This window comes from Salmo trutta, chromosome 29 (genome assembly GCF_901001165.1).
Source record: "Salmo trutta chromosome 29, fSalTru1.1, whole genome shotgun sequence".
NCBI classification, from domain to species: domain Eukaryota; kingdom Metazoa; phylum Chordata; class Actinopteri; order Salmoniformes; family Salmonidae; genus Salmo; species Salmo trutta.
The window spans coordinates 30,074,410-30,097,134 of NC_042985.1; the positions used below are offsets into that span (position 1 = coordinate 30,074,410).

Consider the following 22,725-nt stretch of genomic DNA (forward strand, 5'->3'; position numbering starts at 1 on the left):
TTGGTTACTACATGATTCCCTGTGTTATTTCATAGTTTTGATGTCTTTACTATTATTCTACAATGTAGAAAATAGTAAAAATAAAGAAAAACCCTTGAATGAGTAGATGTGTCCAAACTTTTGACTGGTGCTGTACATGTTTACATTTACATTTACATCATTCACGGAGACACTGTATAACCCATGACGTGCCTTATCATATAGGTGGAATTTGATATTTTACTGCCCATGTAGTTGTCACATAAATGTGTTTTGACTGTTAAATCAAATCAAGCCCAAGAGCTCTCTCCATCTGGGCTATTTCCATTATTGACTGTTTGTTGGTCTGTATCTGTGTCCATCAGTCCATGTGAAATTGTTGGATCACATTTGACATTGAGCAGGTTTTGCGGTATTTGGTGGAACGCCATAAAAAGCCCTTTGGGCCCTTCCAGGAATCTGAGGGTCGAGGGGAGTCCCTGCCTGGCTGAGATAAAATGAGAGGTAGACCCACTCTGCAACTGTGTCATATTGCAGGGTCTGTGGGACCTCGCTGATTTCTTCTCCATGTCACTTTCTCAGTGTTCACACTCCTGTGGTGATTGTCATTGTGAAACCAGCTGCATCCAAGCATCACGTTCCTCTCCCCCTGCACTCCTTAATGGATGGATGTCTGTCCTCTCTCAGCCTTCTATCCCCGTAATTAGATCTGCTTCATTTACACTGTGGCTCCGTGCTGGGAATGGATCTGTGATAATGTCTTAGGGTTTCTGAACACTTCCCAGAGTAACACTCTATGAGGAATCATAAAAAGGGTTCTAAAAACAAGTCTACTGCTGACTGGAGAGCAGCTACTGCCTGCCTTCTGCCACGCTGACTTATCACTGATCAACCTGTGTGTGTGTTTGTGTTTTACATAGCCACGTTTAAACTAATCCTCCTAGCCGTGTTTTGCTGTTGTGTATAAATACTGTATGCGTCTCTCGTCTATGTGTTTCTGTGTGGCCGGGCTGTGTGTCAGTGTGGATTTGTAGCAGGCTGTGTTCTTGTGATGGCAGCGGGCAGTGTGGAACAGAGCGGAGGTGTGGGCCTCTCTCTCTCTCTCTATGTGCAGCCCGCCATGTTGTATGCATGAGGGTTGAGGGCAGGGACCCTCTGGGGGGGGGGCGGTCGTGTCCGCGGGGACACACAACAGCCAGATCAGCAGACATGATGACTACTTGGCACAGATGCAACAGAAAGAAAGCTCTTTAAGGAGGTGATCGTCCCTCTTTTTTTTTCTCGTTGTTTTCTTTGCCCCCTCTCTTTTTGCCTCGGTGTCCTCTGTGTGTCTGTGACAGCGTTGGCCACGGACTGCGCACAAACAGCAGCGCGTAATCGGTGTATGCGTGCGTACTTGCTTGTGTTTACATGTGTGAAAAGAAAGGGAGCTGCTTTAATCACATCAGTGATGTGCTCAGTCCTCTCTCTCTGTTTCTGTACATGGTGTCCTGTTAACAAAGCTCCCTTGGCTGACTGTTCCAATACACATATATGTATCACCACCTCCACACTGCCTCCAGGCTCCCCTTAAATCAATGCTCTCTACACAGGAGCCTCTGCTGACCCTCGTAAAGTCTGATAGTGCTCTAGATTACAGTGGCCACCGCTTATATTTATATAATAGCAACGTTATCGTTACTCATTGTGTATTTATTCCTTGTGTAATAATTGTTCTATTATTTTTAGATTTGTCTCTCTGTATTTTTGGGAAGGGCTCGTAGGTAAGCGTTTCAATGTTAGTCTACACCTGTTGTTTTCGAAGCATGTGACAAATACAATTTGATTTGATTTTGATTTGATTCTTATGGTACACTAGTTACAGTAAATGAGGGGCTCTGCTCAGAGCTGTGTTGCTGGATATGCTAACGTGAAGGTAAAGCCACAGAGGGTTGACCGTGTTTTAATCCCAGAGCCTGTCACTGGGACGTGATTCTCATAGACTGTAAACAAATATGGACGAAGCCATTGATGACGTCACCCCGTTGTTTCCTATGAGAATGCTCAGTGGCGCATTTGAAGATCAGGAAGTGTCATTTCAGCGTGTCACCATTTTGCTACATGGAAGAGTTTTTGGAAACATCGCATGCGCAGTTTGAGCTATTCTAGAAAGTGACGTTGCAGGCTAGCTCAGTGCTGGCCATTCTCATGGACTAGCTTAAATTGAAGGCCGACCTACGTACTGCAGGCTGCCATTAGCAACTAAATTATCCTTTTAACTTCATCTGTGTGTGGTTTTAAAGTAATTGGTTCAAGGACATACATCTGATGAAATAAAAGCAATTATTGATTGTGTGTTCAATGTTTTTTTATATACCCACGAATATTGACCACGAAGATCGCCAATTGGAGGAGGTTAGGCAAATCTCTTTATGGCCACACAAGGTTGCTAGTCTCAGATGGGGATATTTTAGTTGGGTCCTTGAGAGAGGCAATAATCCTAAAATGCCTCAGTTAAAAATGTGCTGTTAACATGTATAATGTGTATGGGAAAACAAAACAGAAACTGGCCGCCTACAGTACATTTATCAGGCTGAATAAGAGTGTCAGAGGCAAAGTAACAATATAATTTTAGTACTGGTGGTAATTAAGAAATATTAAGCTACTAAAATATGTGTAGGGCTTTACAGGAGGTTTATTTGTTCCTGTCCTTTATTGTATGTAACCTCTGAAGAGCAAGCAGCCAGGGTTAGAGGAATTCTAAATGAGCTTGGTAAAATTTTAATCAGAACGGTGGTCTCTATACATCCATTTGGATATTTTAGGATCAAGTCTTGACAGGGTATGCAGCGTTTCTCATTAGAGCTTAGACTGAAACGCAACTTATTAAATGTTAATTGACGACGCGGTGCAGCGCGGGCTTACAGTGCTCCGGCAACATTTCAGTACATCTTCATCTTCGTCTTCTTCCTCACTCCTACACGTTTCCAGAAGGCCGTCAATGTGACATGTTTTTCCCTCTCTAGGCCTCATTTCAGTTCGTACTTTTTTCTCTTTTTACTAACTGCCCTCCCTCCGCCTTTGTTTTTTGGGGAATTGGGGCTAACAAAAACAACACGCTACCAAAACGACTGTGTGAATGCTGATCCGCTCCGGACATAGCGAGCTTTCTGTGGGATCCGTAGAGCCGCACGGGGTTCTAGCTTAGCTTAAATACATTTACCAGTTGGAAAAGAACAGAGGAACCGAGCAAGGAGGGGGTCTAGGCCTCTTGTTATGCTAAGAGTGTTCAGATAAGTCCTGCTTAGTCCAAGTTAATTATGGTTGACATTTAAATAAGTGCACTTGTCTTGAAGATGGTGGGAGAGCTGAGAAAAAGACAAGCCTCTCTCTAATTGAGTTTGTGTTGCATGCCCCACCCCCCACATCACAGCACCAAGCCCACATCACTGCTTTGTTCCATAGGGAGCTGATATGTGAAATGCAGCTGCTGAATGAGTAAGCACACATTATGGATGTATCTGCACAGGTGTTTTTGTGGATTCTGCCATGTTCTCTTCCAGAGATTACGTTGTTTGAAGCATAAACCTACAGTATTTTCTGTTATTTACAGACCTACTATATCCATCCTGCCCTGCATTTCTAAAGTCTTCGAAAGCCAAGTGAACAAACAGATCACCGACCATCTCGAATCCCACCGTACCTTCTCCGCTATGCAATCCGGTTTCCAAGCTGGTCACGGGGGCACCTCAGCCACACTCAAGGTCCTAAACGATATCATAACCAGCATCGATAAAAAACAGCACTGTGCAGCCGTCTTCATCGACATAGCCAAGGCTTTCGACTCTGTCAATCACCGTATTCTTATCGGCAGACTCAACAGCCTTGGTTTCTCTAATGACTGCCTTGCCTGGTTCACTAACTACTTCTCAGATAGCGTTCAGTGTGTCAAATCGGAGGGCCTGTTGTTCGGACCTCTGGCAGTCTCTATGGGGGTGCCACAGGGTTCAATTCTCGGGCCGACTCTTTTCTCTGTATATATCAACGATGTCGCTCTTGCTGCGGGTGATTCTTTGATCCACCTCTACGCAGACGACACCATTCTGTATACATCTGGTCCTTCTTTGGACACTGTTAACAAAACTCCAAACAAGCTTCAATGCCATACAACACTCCTTCCGTGGCCTCCAACTGCTTTTAAATGCTAGTAAAACTAAATGCATGCTCTTCAACCGATCGCTGACTTAGAATATGTGGACAACTATAAATACCTAGGTGTCTGGCTAGACTGTAAACTCTCCTTCCAGACTCATATTAAGCATCTCCAATCCAAAATTAAATCTAGAATCGGCTTCCTATTTCACAACAAGGCCTCCTTCACTCATGCTGCCAAACATACCCTCATAAAACTGAATCCTTCCGATCCTTGACTTCGGCGATGTCATTTACAAAATAGCCTCCAATACCCTACTCAATAAACTGGATGCAGTCTATCACAGTGCCATCCGTTTTGTCACCAAAGCCCCATATACTACCCACCATTGCGACCTGTATGCTCTCGTTGGCTGGTCTTCGCTACATATTCGGTGCCAAACCCACTGGCTCCAGGTCATTTATAAGTCTTTGCTAGGTAAAGCTCCGCCTTATCTCAGCTCACTGGTCACCATAGCAGCACCCACCCATAGCACGCGCTCCAGCTGGTATATTGCACTGGTCATCTCCAAAGCCAACACCTCCTTTGGCCACCTTTCCTTCCAGTTCTCTGCTGCCAATGACTGGAATGAATTGCAAAAATCACTGAAGTTGGAGACTTATATCTCCCTCACTAGCTTCAAGCATTGGCTGTCAGAGCAGCTTACTGATCGCTGCAGCTGTAAATAGCCCATCCAACCAACTACCTACCTCATCCCCATATATATATATATATATATATATAAAAATCTGCTTTTTTACACACCAGTATTTCTACTTGCACATCCTCATCTGCACATCTATCACTCCAGTGTTAATTGCTAAATTGTAATTACTTCACCACTATTGGCCTATTTATTGCCTTACCTCTTTACTTCATTTGCACACACTGTATACAGATTTTCTATTGTTTTATTGACTGTACGTTTGTTTATGTGTAACTCTGTGTTGTTGTTTTTGTCGCACTGCTTTGCTTCATCTTGGCCAGGTCGCAGTTGTAAATGAGAACTTGTTCTCAACTGGCCTACCTGGTTAAATAAAGTTGAAATAAAAAATATATATAATTTACATGTATGAAGCGAGATCGCCCCAAATGTCAATTTACACCTATGGAGATCAACACATTCACTGTGGCTATGTGTGTTGTCATTCTGGGGAGGCTTGCTTCACACTGATACAGTATGTGTTAACAATTGGAGTGAGTCAGACTGGACTGTCAGTTCCATTAAGTAAGGTTGTATTGGGGTCTTTGAAGCGCATGAGGATACCGGAGACCTTCAAAGGTTTTGATGTTGAATCTCACCCTCTAGCATTTTTGAAAGCACTATACAGTAGGCTACATTATATGATATGGTATGTCATCACTATATAATCATTCAATCAGATGGAATTGGAATGGATCCTATATGATGCAATCTAGGCTATACATTATATGTGTCACTTCTCATACTATTCTCCTATATCCATGTGAGTAGCGTCTACCCTACATTAGGAATAAGCACGGTTAATCTAATATCCGGATATCTGAATACTGAGTATTCAGTATAACACTTTTTATTTTATTTTTTGGGTCGCCTATTTAAAAAGATTTGTCTAAATTCAATTAAATGGTCCATGTTACATTGTTACACACAGGGATATACCATGACATTTGAAATGCTTAATTTAATAAAACAAAAAACTTTAGAATGTAGTGTTTATGTACGGTGCATTCAGCTACTGCTGTTTCAGACCTCACGTGGCTTTGACAGTACATTGTTTACAGTTGCACACTGGAAATGTAGTCTACAGTTCTGAGGACGCACAAACAACGGTGTGCCACCTACAGGCGGTCCACAAGACTGACACTAATCAATGCAAAACACTCACCAGAAAACGTTTTTGTTAACAGAATCAGTTCAATGATGGCGAACATCTGACTTCTCCTTCACGTCTGCTGTTAGCCTAGGCTGCTGTTAGCCTAGGCTACTGTTAGCTTAGTCTGCTGTTAGCCTAGTCTGCTGTTAGCCTAGGCAGCTGTTAGCTGAGTCTGCTGTTAGCCTAGTCTGCTGTTAGCCTAGGCTGCTGTTAGCTGAGTCTGCTGTTAGCCTAGTCTGCTGTTAGCCTAGGCTGCTGTTAGCTGAGTCTGCTGTTAGCCTAGTCTGCTGTTAGCCTAGGCTAATGTTAGCTTCGTCTGCTGTTAGCCTAGGCTAATGTTAGCTTCGTCTGCTGTTAGCCCAGTCTGCTGTTAGCCTAGGCTACTGTTAGCTTAGTCTGTTATTAGCCTAGTCTGCTGTTAGAATAGCACCCTGAGAACAACTGCGTGCTGTCTGTTGTTGTTACATTTTGTGAAATTATAGCATTATTTAAAATGCCCCTTCCTCCCCTACATCACTGTCCTCTTCCACCTGGCCCCTTCCTTCCCTAAATCCCTGTCCTCTCCCACCTGGCCCTTTCCTTCCCTACATCACTGTCCTCTCCCACCTGCCCCCTTCCTCTATTTGACCATACTGTTTAATCACTGGGCACAGTAAGGTAGCTAATTGGACTTAATTTATCTAGTTCAGGAAGTGAAGTGCCTGCCTGGGCCTGGCTGACTGTCTGGCTGATTGTCTGTTGTTTGGCCACAGCACTACAGTACATCTGCAGCCCTGGCCTGGCCACTCACACTGTCATTACTCTCCCCCAGAACCTTACTGTATGTATATACATGTCCCTCCCCACCTGATGGAGCACTCACTACAGTGGTTCAGTGTTTACTCTTTACTCTTTGTTGTCAGAGGTCTCTCTCTCTCTCTCTGAGCCCAGCTATGTTTGTTAGCATAGCATAGGGGCGGCAGGTAGCTTAGTGGTTAGAGCATTGGACTAGTAACTGAAAGGTTGCAAGATCAAATCCCTGAGCTGACAAGGTAAAAATCGGTCGTTCTGCTCCTGAACAAGGCAGTAAACCCACTGTTCCTAGACTGTCATTGAAAATAAGAATTTGTTCTTAACTGACTTGCCTAGTAAAATAAAAAAAATAGGGTATGATCAAAAGCTAACTAGGAGCCTCTCATTTACTCAGTGTCACGGCTAACCAGGAACCTTTCATTTACTGTGTCACTGATGAGGGCCAGATTATCCAAACACAGGCTTTCCCCTGGAACTAGGGGTAATGATCACTAGGGTTTCCTGCACAGTGATTGCTGACAGCAGAACACAGGTAATTGCCTAACCACATGGCATCTCCCTGCCCTGGTCAGACTGCAGTCTCGGCTGCTCATTTGGTTCATTTTATTGCTGGTTAAGAGCCGCCCAGTGTTGCTTTAAATAAAGCCACTGGATTATGACTCATTCCACTGAAAGATGGAGACATTATTTCCTTTTTTTAAATCTTTTTTTTGGCCAATAAGTTAATTGCCTTCCAGTGCGGGAATGGGTATGAAAAGACGAATAGACTGTAGGTAATACCTCCCTGGTAATTGGTTATGATTAACTGGGTTGGTGTGCCACTGAGTTTAGGACAGTGGTACACTGTTACTATACATGGCAGCAATATTTACTGTAGCCCTTTATGAAAGATGCTCTGGAAATGTTGCGTAGGTTTTCAAACATTGAATTGACCGCTGCATCTCCCCTCTCTCCAGCGATGGCGGAGTTCCATGTCCAGCCACGGTCAGTGCGTGCGGAGGAGGCAGGCGTTGGGCGGTTCCAGTGCCAGATTCACGGCCTGCCTGAGCCTTCCATCAGCTGGGAGAAAGATGGCCGCTCCGTGGACACTAAGGATGAGAGGTACAGTAAAGCAGGGTTCCTCTGCGTTAATCACCTCAGCTGTCCCTACCAACTACTGTAGGTCTACTGTACCTGCACACAAAACTCTGTCTGTCCAGAAGCAAATTCACGGTAGCAGCTTCACAACTTTCACTTAACTGTTACCCTGCCAAACCTCACCACCTGGAATCCAGTGTGCTGCCTCCCTTGTGTCTGTCTAGCTGTTTTAAATGGAGTTTACGTTGCGTGTGTAAACACACTTAATCAAGCAAACAATGATCTACTTCCTTGATTCTCTTTCTTTTTCTCTCCCTCTATCTCTCTCTTCTCCCCCCTCTCTCTCTTTTTCTCTCTTTCCCTTTCTCCCTCTGCCCTCCCTCCCCCAACCTCTCGCTCTCCCTCCCTCCTCCCATTCCTTCTCTCTGTCAGGTATACCCTGCTCCCCACTGGTGTCCTGCAGATCACAGGTCTGCGTCAGGAGGATAGTGGTGTGTTCTGCTGTGTGGCCCACAACAGTGCAGGAGTAAAGCACAGTGCCGGGGCTCACCTCACCGTCTCAGGTCTCAATACTCCTACGTACATACATATGTACACACACACATACACACCTTCCCTGGATACCCACCCACCCACCGCACAAATATGTGGCCATGCGTCATCTCACACAGCCTCACCGCAAAGATGCTCGCGCCTGAGATGATGCGCAACGGTGAAATCCAATTAAATGTTGCAATCCATAAAGCTCTCGCACACTTACGCTTGCGTCACTCTCTCTCCCCCCCCCAGTCTCCCAGTCTTCTGTTTACAAAGAGCCCATGATCCTCGTGGGTCCTGAAAACCTCACTCTCACCGTTCACCAGACGGCCATCTTGGAATGTGTTGCCACAGGATATCCCCGCCCCATCGTGTCATGGAGCAGGCTCGGTAAGACCAAAACCCCGCTTTCTCTTTTACATCCAATCAAAGCTGCAGCCTTCAGGGTGCTGCACAGGGGTTAAATCCCCTCTGCCTCTCAGGCCTTAAGGGCTATAGGACCCTTCTATCTTCCATAAGGTTCCATGTTAGATTGCTTGTCTAGTTTGCAATCATCCGAAACCCGACTTGAAATACATCACTATTGCAGCTGATAGAAAAACATGTCACCATAATAGTATAGCTGAATTATATATACATTTACCTAAAGCACACAGGCAAAATACAGAGATTGAAGAGGACATTCTGTTAAACGGGACATTCTGATACAATAAGATACGGCGGCTTTGTGTGTGAAATTGGTCATGGCATGCTGCCTTCACAGCGTGCACGGAGCCCATTGTTTCCCAGATGGTTGAAAGCCTATTTACCAGACATTATCTTGCTGACCTTGATATAAATGAAGGGAGGAAAAATGGAGTGTTCAGTGACTGCTTCTAATGTGGTACAGCACAGTGATTAAGTAGGCTACTGCTGTTCAGTGTGTATTTGTGTGTGTTTTTGTACGCACGTGCAGTTGTGTGGATGTGCGTGTGCGTTGATGTTTGTGTGTTTGCGGAAGTGTGCATGTATGTATGTGTGTCTGGGTTAGCTCGTCTCTGCATTGTGTACATACGTGTAGTATGTTCTTTTATGTGATGTCTAATAGAACATTCATCTTATGTACACATGAAGCAGGGGATTGCAGCCTATATGAGTCTTTGGGGACTAAACAAAATCTTATTTTCTGATGAACGCGTTCTTTACTCTCCTGGTTGAGATGAACCTCTAAAGTGAGTAAGTGACACACGGTGGGAGATCCACCGTGATTGCTTAGAGGTTTTCAGCCCAGGCAGGATTCAGTCCCCTCCACTTCACACGTTCCTCTTGGCTATCACTCAAACTCTGCCGCTACCAATTTTGGAATCAGATAGTTGTTTTTCTAAGCTATTATCCAATCTGATTTGCTGTTCAAAATGTAAATTGCAGCCCCTCCCCAACCAAAGAGGAGCCATAATCAGATTGTGGATATTGCCTTGCACAATGTTTCTGTAATTAAATGCTGACAGGGTGGGATTTCAGCAGGGGCGACATGCAACCATTATTTTAGAGGGGGCACAAAACACCTGTTTTAAAAAAACCTGAAACAGCTTTTTCCTGCAATCTAGAGCCATAATCATTATGCCTAATTTTATGTAAAAAAAATATATAAAATAAAATCTAATTTTATTGGTCACATATTTACCAGATGTTATTGCAGGTGTAGTGAAATGCTTGTGTTCCTAGCTCCAACAGGGTAGTAATATCTAACAATTTACAACATTACACACAAATCTAAAAGTAAAGAATGGAATTAAGAAATATATAAATATTAGGACGAGCAATGTCGGAGTGGCATTGACTAAAATACAGTAGAAAATAATACAGTATATACATATGAGATGAGTAAAGCAGTATATAAACATTATTAAAGTGACCAGTGATTCTAGTCTATGGACATAGGGCAGCAGCCTTTAAGGTGCGGGATTGAGTAACAGGGTGGTAGCCGGCTAGTGATGGCTATTTAACAGTCTGATGACCTTGAGATAGAATCTGTTTTTCAGTCTCTCGGTCCCAGCTTTGATGCACCTGTACTGACCTCGCCTTCTGGATAGCAGGGTGAACAGGCCGTGGCTTGGGTGGTTGATGTCCTTGATGATCTTTTTGGCCTTCCTGTGACATCGGGTGCTGTAGGTGTCCTGGAGGGCAGGCAGTGTGCCCCCGGTGATACCTTGGGCAGACCGCACCACCCTCTGGAGAGCCCTGTGGTTGCGGGCGGTGCAGTTGCCGTACCAGGCGGTGATACAGCCTGACAGAATGCTCTCAATTGTGCATTTGTAAAAGTCTGTGAAGGTCTTAGAGGCCAAGCCAAATTTCTTCAGCCTCCTGAGGTTGAAGAGGCACTGTTGCAACTTCTTCACCACACTTTCTGTGTGGGTGGACCATTTCAGATTGTCACTGATGTGTACACCGACTAAATTGAAGCTTTTTACCTTCTCCACTGTGGTCCTGTTGATGTGGATAGGGGCGTGCTCCCTCTGCTGTTTCCTGAAGTCCACGATCAGCTCCGTTTTGTTGATATTGAGGGAGAGGTTATTTTCCTGGCACCACACCGCCAGGGCCCTCACCTCCTCCCTGTAGGCTGTCTCGTCATTGTTGGTAATCAGGCCTACTGCTGTTGTGTCATCTGCAAACTTGATGATTGAGTTGGAGGCGTGTGTGGCCACGCAGTCATAGGTGAACAGGGAGTACAGGAGGGAGCTGAGCATGCACCCTTGTGGGGCCCCTGTGTTGAGGACCAGCGAAGTGGAGGTGTTGTATCCTACCTTCACCACCTGGGGGCGGCCCGTCAGGAAGTCCAGGACCGAGTTGCACAGGGCAGCTTTAACAATGGGGACAGTATATCGGGAGAGAGCCATGGTTCCATGAAACAGAGTATGTCACAGTCGCTGATGTCTCTCTGGAAGGAGATCCTCGCCCTGAGCTTGTCTACGTTATTGTCCAGAGACTGAACATTAGCGAGTAATATACTCGGAAGCAGTGAATGGTGTGCATGCCTCCTGAGTCGGACTAGAAGTCCACTCTGAGTACCTCTCTCCGCCGGCAGCGTATTGGAACAAAGTATCCAATTCTGGAAAGTTGTATTCCTGGTTGTAATGCTGGTGAGTTACCGCCGCTCTGGTATCCAAAAGTTATTTCCGTCTGTATGTAATAACACAAAAAACGTTGTGGGCTAATAATGTAAGAAATAACACACAAAAAAACTAGATACTGAAAAGTTGCTTAGGAGCTGGAAGCAGAGCTGCCATGTCTGTCGGCGCCATCTCTATGTATATTTTTCTGCATAGGTTATCTAAGCATACCTCTTTAGCTTTTCAGTTGTCATTTTAATTAATTATGTACATTGATTCTTTAAAGGTGCAATATGCGAAATCGCTCCCCCATTTCCTGTTTGCTAAAATTACAATAGTTCACCCAATTTCAGTTTGTGACAAAACTAGCAATGCATAGTGTAGAGAATCATTGTACAATCTAAACCGCTGTGAAATATATATTTGTATTTTCAGCTGTTTGAAGTTGGTGTACAATATTAAAATAAAAGACGCAGAAACGGAACTTAAGAATGGGAAGCATAGAAATAGCGCACATGGAACAGATCAACCACTTCTTAGACTTGCTTTCGATGAGAATGACAGATCTATTACTCACATTTCTATGTGAATTCGGTCAAATTGCCCAAAAAGTGATATATTGCAGCTTTAAGAACTTTTATGCCATATGAGTTTACTACAACTGCCACACCGGTATATAGTACAATAACCCAAGAATTAAAACTATTTTAGTATTTTCTAAAATCTAGTAACCTTGCCTGCAGGCATGCCAGCAGAGATAGTTAGACAAGCTACTCTATCTTGATTAATAACCGGAAATGGCTCGGTAGCTAATTATGAGGTTGGGAGATTGGGAACCTATCTAGCTGGCTAGCTAAAGCCAACTTCATAAAATTGCTTGGTTGCTAGTATTACAGAGAAACAACAAAATGTTTTGTTTTATTTATTAATTAAGAAGGAATCAGTAAGCTATATAGCTTGATCAAATTAATTTACAAACATTCCTCCTGCGAGTCCTGCCCATCACCGGCTCAATTAAGTTGAGTAATTCATTTAACATCTGAAAAATGTAAAAACAGGAAAAGTCTGAGGGGGCACGTCTCCTTGTGGGCATGACGCCTCTGGATTTCAGTGTATTAGATTACAGGGAGTGAAGGCCTGGGGATAAACTGCATAATTAATTTAATAGATTCACATCAGTCATTCCTTAATGCCAGAGTCTGTTTGGAGCTTTTCATTCATCAGCACTGGTGCTCTCTGGGCTACTTTTTGACACTAACTAAATTACAGACTGACATAGAGATAGCTGCATCCATTCCGACAACACATACACACACACACACACACACACACACACACAGATCGGAAGAGAGAGAAATCAAGTTTCTGTGAGAGAGAGTGTGTCTGGAGAGATAAGAGGTAGCCATGGAGGAACTGTAAACTGTGTCCAACTGTTGATTTTACAGTTCACTCAGCAGCTAGCCCGACTTGAGTCAGGCTTATTGTAGAGGGGAAATAACACCCATTATATGGTTCACAGTTGTTTAACCACTCCTAGCTGAGTCCCTTTAGTTATGACACTGGACTGGGGCTGGGAGTGGGAGGGTCAGGCTGAGAGCCCGAGGCTTGTACTTAATAGTACCATGGAGCATGTTTAAGTTCTACTGTACTAGCCATAGCTTCTACTACAGTCAATAAAAAACTCCACTAGCTGATTTAGCTGACCAGGCTGTTTCAATTGGATTGTAAATACGTCTGAATAATAGGTTCCTATGTTCTACTGAAAATCCTGTAGCCTACAGCCCACTGTTGGTGCTGTTTGTTGCAGCTACACGAACACAGAAAGGGCTGAGGTTTGTACAGTGAGGGAAAAAAGTATTTGATCCCCTGCTGATTTTGTACATTTGCCCACTGACAAAGAAATGATCAGTCTATAATTTTAATGGTAGGTTTATTTGAACAGTGAGAGGCAGAATAACAACAAATAAATCCAGAAAAACGCATGTCAAAAATGTTATAAATTGATTTGCATTTTAATGAGGGAAATAAGTATTTGACCCCCTCTCAATCTGAAAGATTTCTGGCTCCCAGGTGTCTTTTATACAGGTAACGAGCTGAGATTAGGAGCACACTCTTAAAGGGAGTGCTCCTAATCTCAGCTTGTTACCTGTATAAAAGACACCTGTCCACAGAAGCAATCAATCAATCAAATTCCAAACTCTCCACCATGCCCAAGACCAAAGAGCTCTCCAAGGATGACAGGGACAAGATTGTAGACCTACACAAGGCTGGAATGGGCTACAAGACCATCGCCAAGCAGCTTGGTGAGAAGGTGACAACAGTTGGTGCGATTATTCGCAAATTGAAGAAACACAAAGGAACTGTCAATCTCCCTCGGCCTGGGGCTCCATGCAAGCTCTCACCTCGTGGAGTTGCAATGATCATGAGAACGGTGAGGAATCAGCCCAGAACTACACGGGAGGATCTTGTCAATGATCTCAAGGCAGCTGGGACCATAGTCACCAAGAAAACAATTGGTAACACATTACGCCGTGAAGGACTGAAATCCTGCAGCGCCCGCAAGGTCCCCCTGCTCAAGAAAGCACATATACATGCCCGTCTGAAGTTTGCCAATGAACATCTGAATGATTCAGAGGACAACTGGGTGAAAGTGTTGTGGTCAGATAAGACCAAAATTGAGCTCTTTGGCATCAACTCAACTCGCCCTGTTTGGAGGAGGAGGAATGCTGCCTATGACCCCAAGAACACCATCCCCACCGTCAAACATGGAGGTGGAAACATTATGCTTTGGGGGTGTTTTTCTGCTAAGGGGACAGGACAACTTCACCGCATCAAAGGGACGATGGACGGGGCCATGTACCGTCAAATCTTGGGTGAGAACCTTCTTCCCTCAGCCAGGGCATTGAAAATGGGTCGTGGATGGGTATTCCAGCATGACAATGACCCAAAACACACGGCCAAGGCAACAAAGGAGTGGCTCAAGAAGCAGCACATTAAGGTCCTGGAGTGGTCTAGCCAGTCTCCAGACCTTAATCCCATAGAAAATCTGTGGAGGGAGCTGAAGGTTTGAGTTGCCAAACGTCAGCCTCAAAACCTTAATGACTTGGAGAAGATATGCAAAGAGGAGTGGGACAAAATCCCTCCTGAGATGTGTGCAAACCTGGTGGCCAACTACAAGAAACGTCTGACCTCTGTGACTGCCAACAAGGGTTTTGCCAAGTCATGTTTTGCAGAGGGGTCAAGTACTTATTTCCCTCATTAAAATGCAAATCATTTTATAGCATTTTTTACATGCGTTTTTCTGGATTTTTTTGTTGTTATTCTGTCTTTCACTGTTCAAATAAACCTACCATTAAAATTATAGACTGATCATTTCTTTGTCAGTGGGCAAACGTACAAAATCAGCAGGGGATCAAATACTTTTATCCCTCACTGTATATTTTTGTTTGAAGGCATTCTCGTGAACTCTGGATGTACTGTCCACCTTTTTCCATTCTCGTGTTTCTCTTCAGCCCACAGTGCATTGTCTTGTCGGAGGACCCAGGTTTGTGGAGTGTTTCCAAATGACCTTCCCTTTCCTTGTTGTGGTTCTGCTCAGATGCACACAGTGCTCGCAGAGGAGACGTGTGTTGCCCTCCTATAAAAGGCCTGGGCCAGGCCATATGGCCCCAGTCTCTGGCTGGCTGGCTAGCTGTCTGCTAGCTGTCTGTTTGAAGATGTGAGGAGAGGAGGATGGCCAGTCTGCTTTCTCTGCAGGCTTTTAGCATTGCAGGCCATGTCCCCCGCACAGCCCTTTAACACTCTAAGCCGAGACACACAGGACGCAGATGTTACAAATATAAAGAGGAACTGAAATATCTTCGGCTGTGCCATGTCTTTGTTGGTCCTAACCCCAGTATAAGGCCATTGAAATAGGAAGAGATGGAGAGCAGGACAGGGTATTTGATGGAGGGACAGAGGGGAGTGGCAGCCTAGCTTATCCGTGTAGCTCTGTCTGCTCAGAGGGCATTTCCCCATTTTAAAGCATGGTGTGCCTAAGGCAGTAGAGGGCTTTGTCAAACCATGAGATCAAACCGGTGTGTGGGTGTGTGTGCGTGTGCATGTGCGTGTGTGTGTGTGTCACTAGCCTGTTAGAGCGGGGTAGGGAGGATGGGGCTGGGGAGGTATAACAGACCCCCTCACACACACATACAATCACACACAGTAACACACAATGGAGTCATGGCAACATAGTTCCTCTGCGTCACTGGCTGTGTCGGCGTGGCCCATGGCCCTCGCCCAATACACTTGCCTCGTTTGCCACCTTTGTACTGAATATGGTGATTCCCACAAGACGTGCTCTGTCCCACTTGTGAGAACTGCTCTGTTATTTACTGTGAAATGTGTTTCGCAGCGGTATGGGGCGAACTAAAATAGCCTCTTCTCCAGCGTTTAATCCTTTGTGTACATTATAGTATGTTTAATCAATCATTTATCTCCCTTGGTATTTTTATAGCCTTTTTTATAGCCTTTTTGTGTATATTTAAAGGGCATATTTTTTAAATTCTAAACTAACTCAGCTAATTTGCTATCTCCCTCCTCTCCTCCTCTCTCTCTCTCTCTCTCTCTCTCTCTCTCTATCTCTATCCCTTCCCTCATTTAATCTCCTCTCCTATTCCCTACTCGCCTCCCCTCCCTTCCTCCTCTCCTCTTCTCTTTTCTTCTCCTCTCCTCTACTCTCCCCTCTCTCCTCAGATGGCCGTCCGATAGGTGTGGAGGGCATCCAAGTACTGGGTACAGGGAACCTGATGATCACAGATGTCGGGGTCCAGCACTCTGGCGTCTACGTCTGCGCTGCCAACAAACCAGGGACCCGTGTACGCAGAACCGCTCAGGGACGTCTGGTGGTCCAAGGTGAGCCTTTACACACACTCAGTATGGTGTGTGTGTATGTGTGTGTGTGTGTGTGTGTGTGTGTGTGTGCGTGCGTGCGTGCGTGTGTGTCAGTGGAGGCTGGTGGGAGGAGCTATAAGAGGATGGGCTCATTGTAATGGCTGGAATGGTACTAATGGGACGGAGTTAAACGTGTGGTTTTCATATGTTTGATGTGTTTGATATCATTCCATTTATTCCATTCCAGCCATTACAACGAGCCTGTCCTCCTATAGCTCCTCCCTCCAGCCTCCACTGGTGTGTGATTTTGAATGGAAATACATTTTAGGTCCCCACAAGGTTAGTAAAACAAATGTGTGTGTGTGTCTCATTCGTTGTGTGATATTCTTACTCATATTTGACCAATTGGAGGTGGTTAGTACTGCGGGTAGGGCCTTCCGACCAAGCAGGAAGCATTCAGCGTGTGCCTCACATGCTTATCAGCCAAAGGGCCCTGCCCTTGGCCCCAGCCAATAGCAATACTGCTCCCAGTCAATATTTCATTTAATCTTCCTGTCCATTGTTAGACAAGGCCCTGCTATAGAAGGCTCTGTCAATGTCTATGGTTTCTTTATCGATCAGTGAAACTAGTAAGCGCCCTCAGCTAATGATCTGATACGATATACAATACATGTGTTTATGATAAGAAACGAAAAGGCTAAAGCCTTGCTGTGGACACAGCCTTCAAGAAGCATTGCTTCGTATTCTCATGGCAGCAGTGTTCTCCTCCTGGATGTATTTCACAGTCGGGAAGCATATGACTGACTGACTAACTTGCTATGAGAGGGTTGTTATGGTGATAAGGCCTCAGTGACTGTATAGAGTAGCAGCATACAGGTGACTCCCTCCCGCCGTCCGGCCGGCTGTTTTGATCAGAGTAAGGTAGGCTGTTTCTTAAGAGAATCGATGTGATCTTCCTGGCCAGATGGTTGGCACAGCGGCCCTCTGCTCACTGCACTACCCTTACTCTGAGAGAGAAGGAAGAAGAGAGAGTGAGAGAGATTAGGGGGAGAGGGAGAGGGAAGAAGAGAGGTTGGGGGAAGAGAGTAATAGAGAGTAGGGGGAGAGGGAGAGGGAGAGAGAGAAGGGTAGAGAGAGAGAGGAGGGGATTGAAAGAGGGAGAGAGAAAGATAGAGAGGGAATGGGGGAAAGAGTGCTGATCAGACCCACACCACAATTGCACATCAATACTCTCCCTGACCCACCATCCCCCCGCCTCCCTCCAGCCCTTCCCTCCAGCCCTTCCCTCCAGCCCTTCCCCCCGCCTCCCTCCAGCCCTTCCCTCCAGCCCTTCCCTCCAGCCCTTCCCTCCAGCCCTTCCCTCCAGCCCTTCCCTCCAGCCCCTACTCACATACACACAGCCTCTATATATATATATATATATAGAGAGAGAGAGAGAGAGAGAGAGAGAGAGAGAGAGAGAGAGAGAGAGAGAGACTAATCCTCATCATACCACAGTGTCTAGAACTGTGTATTTCAGGTCCCGCCACTTTTACTGACAGGGTGACATACAGTATGGAGATAGCTGAGATTAGAAAACCATCATAACACCTCTTCTCTTAGATTGGAATTATATAGATAGAGGATGCTAAATAGCTAGAACTGGAAAGGGGAGGGTTTGTTTACAGGAAGATAGTTTAGATAGCATCCTCTAAATAGCTAGAACTGGAAAGGGGAGGGTTTGTTTACAGGAAGATAGTTTAGATAGCATCCTCTAAATAGCTAGAACTGGAAAGGGGAGGGTTTGTTTACAGGAAGATAGTTTAGATAGCATCCTCTAAATAGCTAGAACTGGAAAGGGGAGGGTTTGTTTACAGGAAGCTAGTTTAGATAGAGGATGCTAAATAACTAGAACTGGAAAGGGGAGGGTTTGTTTACAGGAAGCTAGTATAGATAGAAATATTAAAACCAGAAGGATAGCTGACAGGCAAATAAACCTGCTAATGTGAGAGTGGAAAGGAAAATAGTTGCTGATTGTGGGAATGATCTCGTTGTAAATTACGACTAGATGATCCCTAATTGCAGTCTTAATTGTCTTCCCACTCACTAGGAAGTTATTATGAAAATAACTCAAGTTATCCTATCATAAATGACAATATTGATGTGGCTTATAATACGGGTAGCTATGAATAATGAGGGGAGATAAGTATCCCAACAGAAATAGCAACAGCAATACCAACCAACAGCTCGGATCAGATCTGGGAGGAATGTAATCACAAATTTGAGGCGAAACTAAACACTGTTTAATTAAGAGGTAATAGAGATTTGCATTACCTGTACCTCTGTGTCAATTAGCGCAAACGGAGCATGGCTCATAGCTCAAAGAGAGGAGGGAAAGAATGACTCCTAGGGAGGGAGGGAGGGAGGGAGGGAGGGAGGGATCATTGGCTGGAGGCTGAAGGTCAATAGTTGTGTAATGTGCCATACTGAAAGACTTTCGGGGGAAAGATACTGTATCTGCACTGCATTGCCTTTCACTCAGTTTGTGTTCTATAATAGGTAGTCTGCGTTTGTGAATAGATTCCCTGTTCCCTCTCCTCCTCTTCCTCCTCCTCCTCCTTTTGTGTTCCTAGATCTTCTTCTTCTCAGTTCCAATGACATTAATCTGATCCTCAGCTAATAATTGTTTTGCCAGACTCTGTCGCTAATTCCCCCCCCCCCCCCCCCCACACACACACACACACACACACACACACACACGATCTAATTCTGATTAATGTGATTAGGCTGGATTAAGCCCAGGATAATACGCCTTCATTCCTCTCTCCTCTTTTCCTTCCCTCTAGAAGGCTGGGAGCTTCCTGCTTTTTCAATATACCTTGGTAGCTTATGTTTTCAAACCACTGGTGAAAAAACATAGTTGTTCTGCAGCATAGTATGGGGAATGAGAAAGACCCTGTCAGCAAGTTGCTGTATCTATGTAGCAAGGCACTTTATATTCAGTTAGTAAGTAGCCCACTATCTGTCTTTCTCTTTCCCCTGCGTCTGCCACAGCCCCAGCAGAGTTTGTGCAGCCTCCCCAGTCCATCTCCCGGCCGGTGGGCACCACTGCTATCTTCACCTGCCAGGCGCAGGGCGACCCTGTGCCCCAGCTCACCTGGCTGAAGAACGGGCAGATCCTGGAGCCTGGAGGGCACGTCAAACTCAGGAACAACAACACGTGAGTTAGCGTACAGCTATGGAGATACACATAGTAAGTGTGTTCTATTGAATTGTGTGTTGAAAGCAACAGGGACTGTACTCATTCTGTATGGTAATAACACTATATCCATTCATGCATGCAGCCATCCATCCACTGTAACAAAGCTACATGCCATATGTGCATGGCTGGCAGTGTCGTTGGCGTAATCAAACGCTCCATTATTTCTCTCTGGGTTGATCTGATCTACTGCTCTAATGAAACAGCTGGCCAAGATGTCTGCCAAGAGATACACTGACTTGTTTTAAATGGAGCTGTAACATTACATTACGAGGGTATCTATCGAATCGCTGCTGGACCGGCTCCCAAGGCTGTCCGGTGGAATTTCCAGGAACAGAACAGAAGGCTCGGCCAGTGTATTGTGTCATTTAACATTCTCCATATGAGAGATTATGAGGCCAGGTTATTGTGTTTAGTGTTGTGTTGGGCGGGCGGGCGGCCGGCCGGGCGGGTTGGGGCAGGCAGGGAGAGACGGGAGGGTTGTAATGAGGCTGGGACTGGCCTCGCTCCAGGTCGAGGAGAGTGGCTCTGTGTAGTGATAATGATTAAAGTCTGCTACTGTATTTGGAGTTTTGCTGTTTTATTGTCCTGAGTGGTTGTCACCACCAGTGTTTCTCCAGAACCATTAAACAGGGAGCCAGACAGCCTGGTGTTAGAATGCTTCTCATTCAGGTCAAAGAGTAGACTCCAAACATAGCCTGGGGTTTGCGGTAGAGCTAGGAGTTATAGCTCAGTAATACCTCAGATGACTGGATGCTTGGATGGTTCTCCTGAATTTGGTGCGCATACTGTTCAAGGTATTTTGTCAATGTCCTGCATGTGTTTTGATGTTTTCCAGTTGAAGATTTCACAGCACTTATTCCCTATACAGTGCACTGCTTTTGACCAGAGCCCATAACACAAAGAATATACAGCATGTCCTTACATATGAGGCAGATCTATATTTGTTCACGCAGACAGACAGGGGAGATCGTATTATTCATACATTTTAACTGTCAGCCTTTCAAAGATTTATAGGTTAGATTTCTTTCTGGCTGTGGGAAATGAAAGAAAGGTTAATTACAGTATACATGATGAGTTCAGTGCTGTATCCAGTCATGTTTTTGCAAAAGTGAGAATCCATCTGTGTGTGTTAGTATTTATAAATGCAAAGGATGGTGAAGTGATTACATTACATATGCACAAGAAAATCAATAAAGCGGGACAGTGAAGTACATGTAAATGATGCAGGTGTTCCAGACCAAGTGTTACATGGGGAGAGAGAGGCCTAGGCACTACCATCACTCAGACACACTGCTCTCCTCTACCAGTCACAGAGATGGAGAAAGAGAGAGGCCTAGGCACTACCGTCACTCAGACACACTGCTCTCCTCTACCAGTCACAGAGATGGAGAAAGAGAGAGGCCTAGGCACTACCGTCACTCAGACACACTGCTCTCCTCTACCAGTCACAGAGATGGAGAAAGAGAGAGGCCTAGGCACTACCGTCACTCAGACACACTGCTCTCCTCTACCAGTCACAGAGATGGAGAAAGAGAGAGGCCTAGGCACTACCATCACTCAGACACACTGCTCTCCTCTACCAGTCACAGAGATGGAGAAAGAGAGAGGCCTAGGCACTACCATCACTCAGACACACTGCTCTCCTCTACCAGTCACAGAGATAGAGAAAGAGAGAGGGCCAGGCAGAGGTGAAGAGGAGCGAGGGAGAGAGAGAGAGAGAGAGCACATTAAGTGCTGGAGTTGGATGGCTGAAGCAGACTGTGTTGTAGGGAAGAGTGATGGAGAGAGAGGGAGGGAGAGAAAGAGATGGAGAGGGGTTAGAGGGCAGCCTAGTGATAGACCTCCACCTGACACTGCTCTGCATCTCTCTGGAGCCTCTGATGCATCACACCCACTACGCTGGGACTGGTTAAGTATGGAGGCCAGAGTTCCAGCACCACCATTAGCTAATTGGCTCATAAACTGAGGTAGCCGAACACGAAATGTAGCCATTTATGGAACATAACTTTACGTGGCATCCTAACTTACTTAGTAGGACTATAGGAAGTGCTGAGTTCTACTGTTGTGAGGTAAGTGTTTGGGTGCGAGGCTGGTACCTTATCTCATTGCTATTCTGATACATTCCTACAGCCCATCGTACGTCTCCATCTGGTGCGCTACAGTATTAGTTCTACAGAACAGTCTTTGTCGGTTTTGCTCAAGGAACCCAGTCTCTTGGTTGGGCGAGCAATGCAAGCCCAGTTCAAGCCCAAGTAGACCTTATTTTCTGTTGTCGTCACAGCAGATCCTGCTGTTTTCCTTTCCTATATAGGAATGATTGAAAGGATAGACAAGCACATTCAACAGGCCCCAGTCTTCCCTACAGGCGCAAGGCACAGGTAATGATATGCCCCTACAGCTCACTGTTTCTGCTGTTATATAGAAAGCGTGTATCTAATATTGGAGTCCTGCCTCTGTGCAAGATTACCTAGCAGTGTGATTTTAATTAGAATGTTCCTATCGGTGTGTGTGTGTGTGTGTGTGTGTGTGTGTGTGTGTGTGTGTGTGTGTGTGTGTGTGTGTGTGTGTGTGTGTGTGTGTGTGTGTGTGTGTGTGTGTGTGTGGGCAACGGTAGGCAGGCTATCAGCACGCCACCCACTACTTTGCAATGTGAGCTGGAGGCAGTATGAATTTTGAAAACATATACTTCATTGTTTGAAACCTGAACGTTCTACTTCATATTATGAGCCACGTCTTACCTTGCTTCAAAGTAGCCTAGTTAAAATCCAACCATAGAAACTTGGAGGCAATTATTTTATCAAGACTTCCTGATGCCATTAACCAGCATTTCTCTGCTGTTCTATTGGTTTTCATATCAACTTTATTTCGCTGTCCAGAACCCAAAGGCACAATCCTAGTCATATTAGCAACCCATCCTTGTTGTTGCTATTAGATTCCCCCTCTATGTTTCTAACTGAGATTTTCATCTCGGTCACATATGGAAAGGCATTCATCAGGTGCTCTGTTTAGAATGGTGTTTTCCCACGAACTGCATTTTGGCAAATATTTTATTGGCTGCTTCATTACAGGAGTTCTGTTCAGATGAATTACCATCATCTAAATGTGATGTCT

At 45.0% G+C, this 22,725-nt stretch overlaps 1 protein-coding gene across 1 annotated transcript in view; it reads left to right on the plus strand.

Annotated features, from left to right (window-relative positions):
* Positions 1-22,725, plus strand: part of igdcc3 (immunoglobulin superfamily, DCC subclass, member 3) — a 94,887-nt gene that overhangs the window by 57,198 nt on the left and 14,964 nt on the right. The window contains exons 3-7 of the mRNA XM_029721696.1: positions 7,755-7,899; positions 8,308-8,438; positions 8,665-8,802; positions 16,236-16,394; positions 19,407-19,572. Of these exons, the coding sequence (XP_029577556.1) occupies positions 7,755-7,899; positions 8,308-8,438; positions 8,665-8,802; positions 16,236-16,394; positions 19,407-19,572 (739 nt within the window). The remainder of the gene's footprint in view (positions 1-7,754; positions 7,900-8,307; positions 8,439-8,664; positions 8,803-16,235; positions 16,395-19,406; positions 19,573-22,725) is intronic.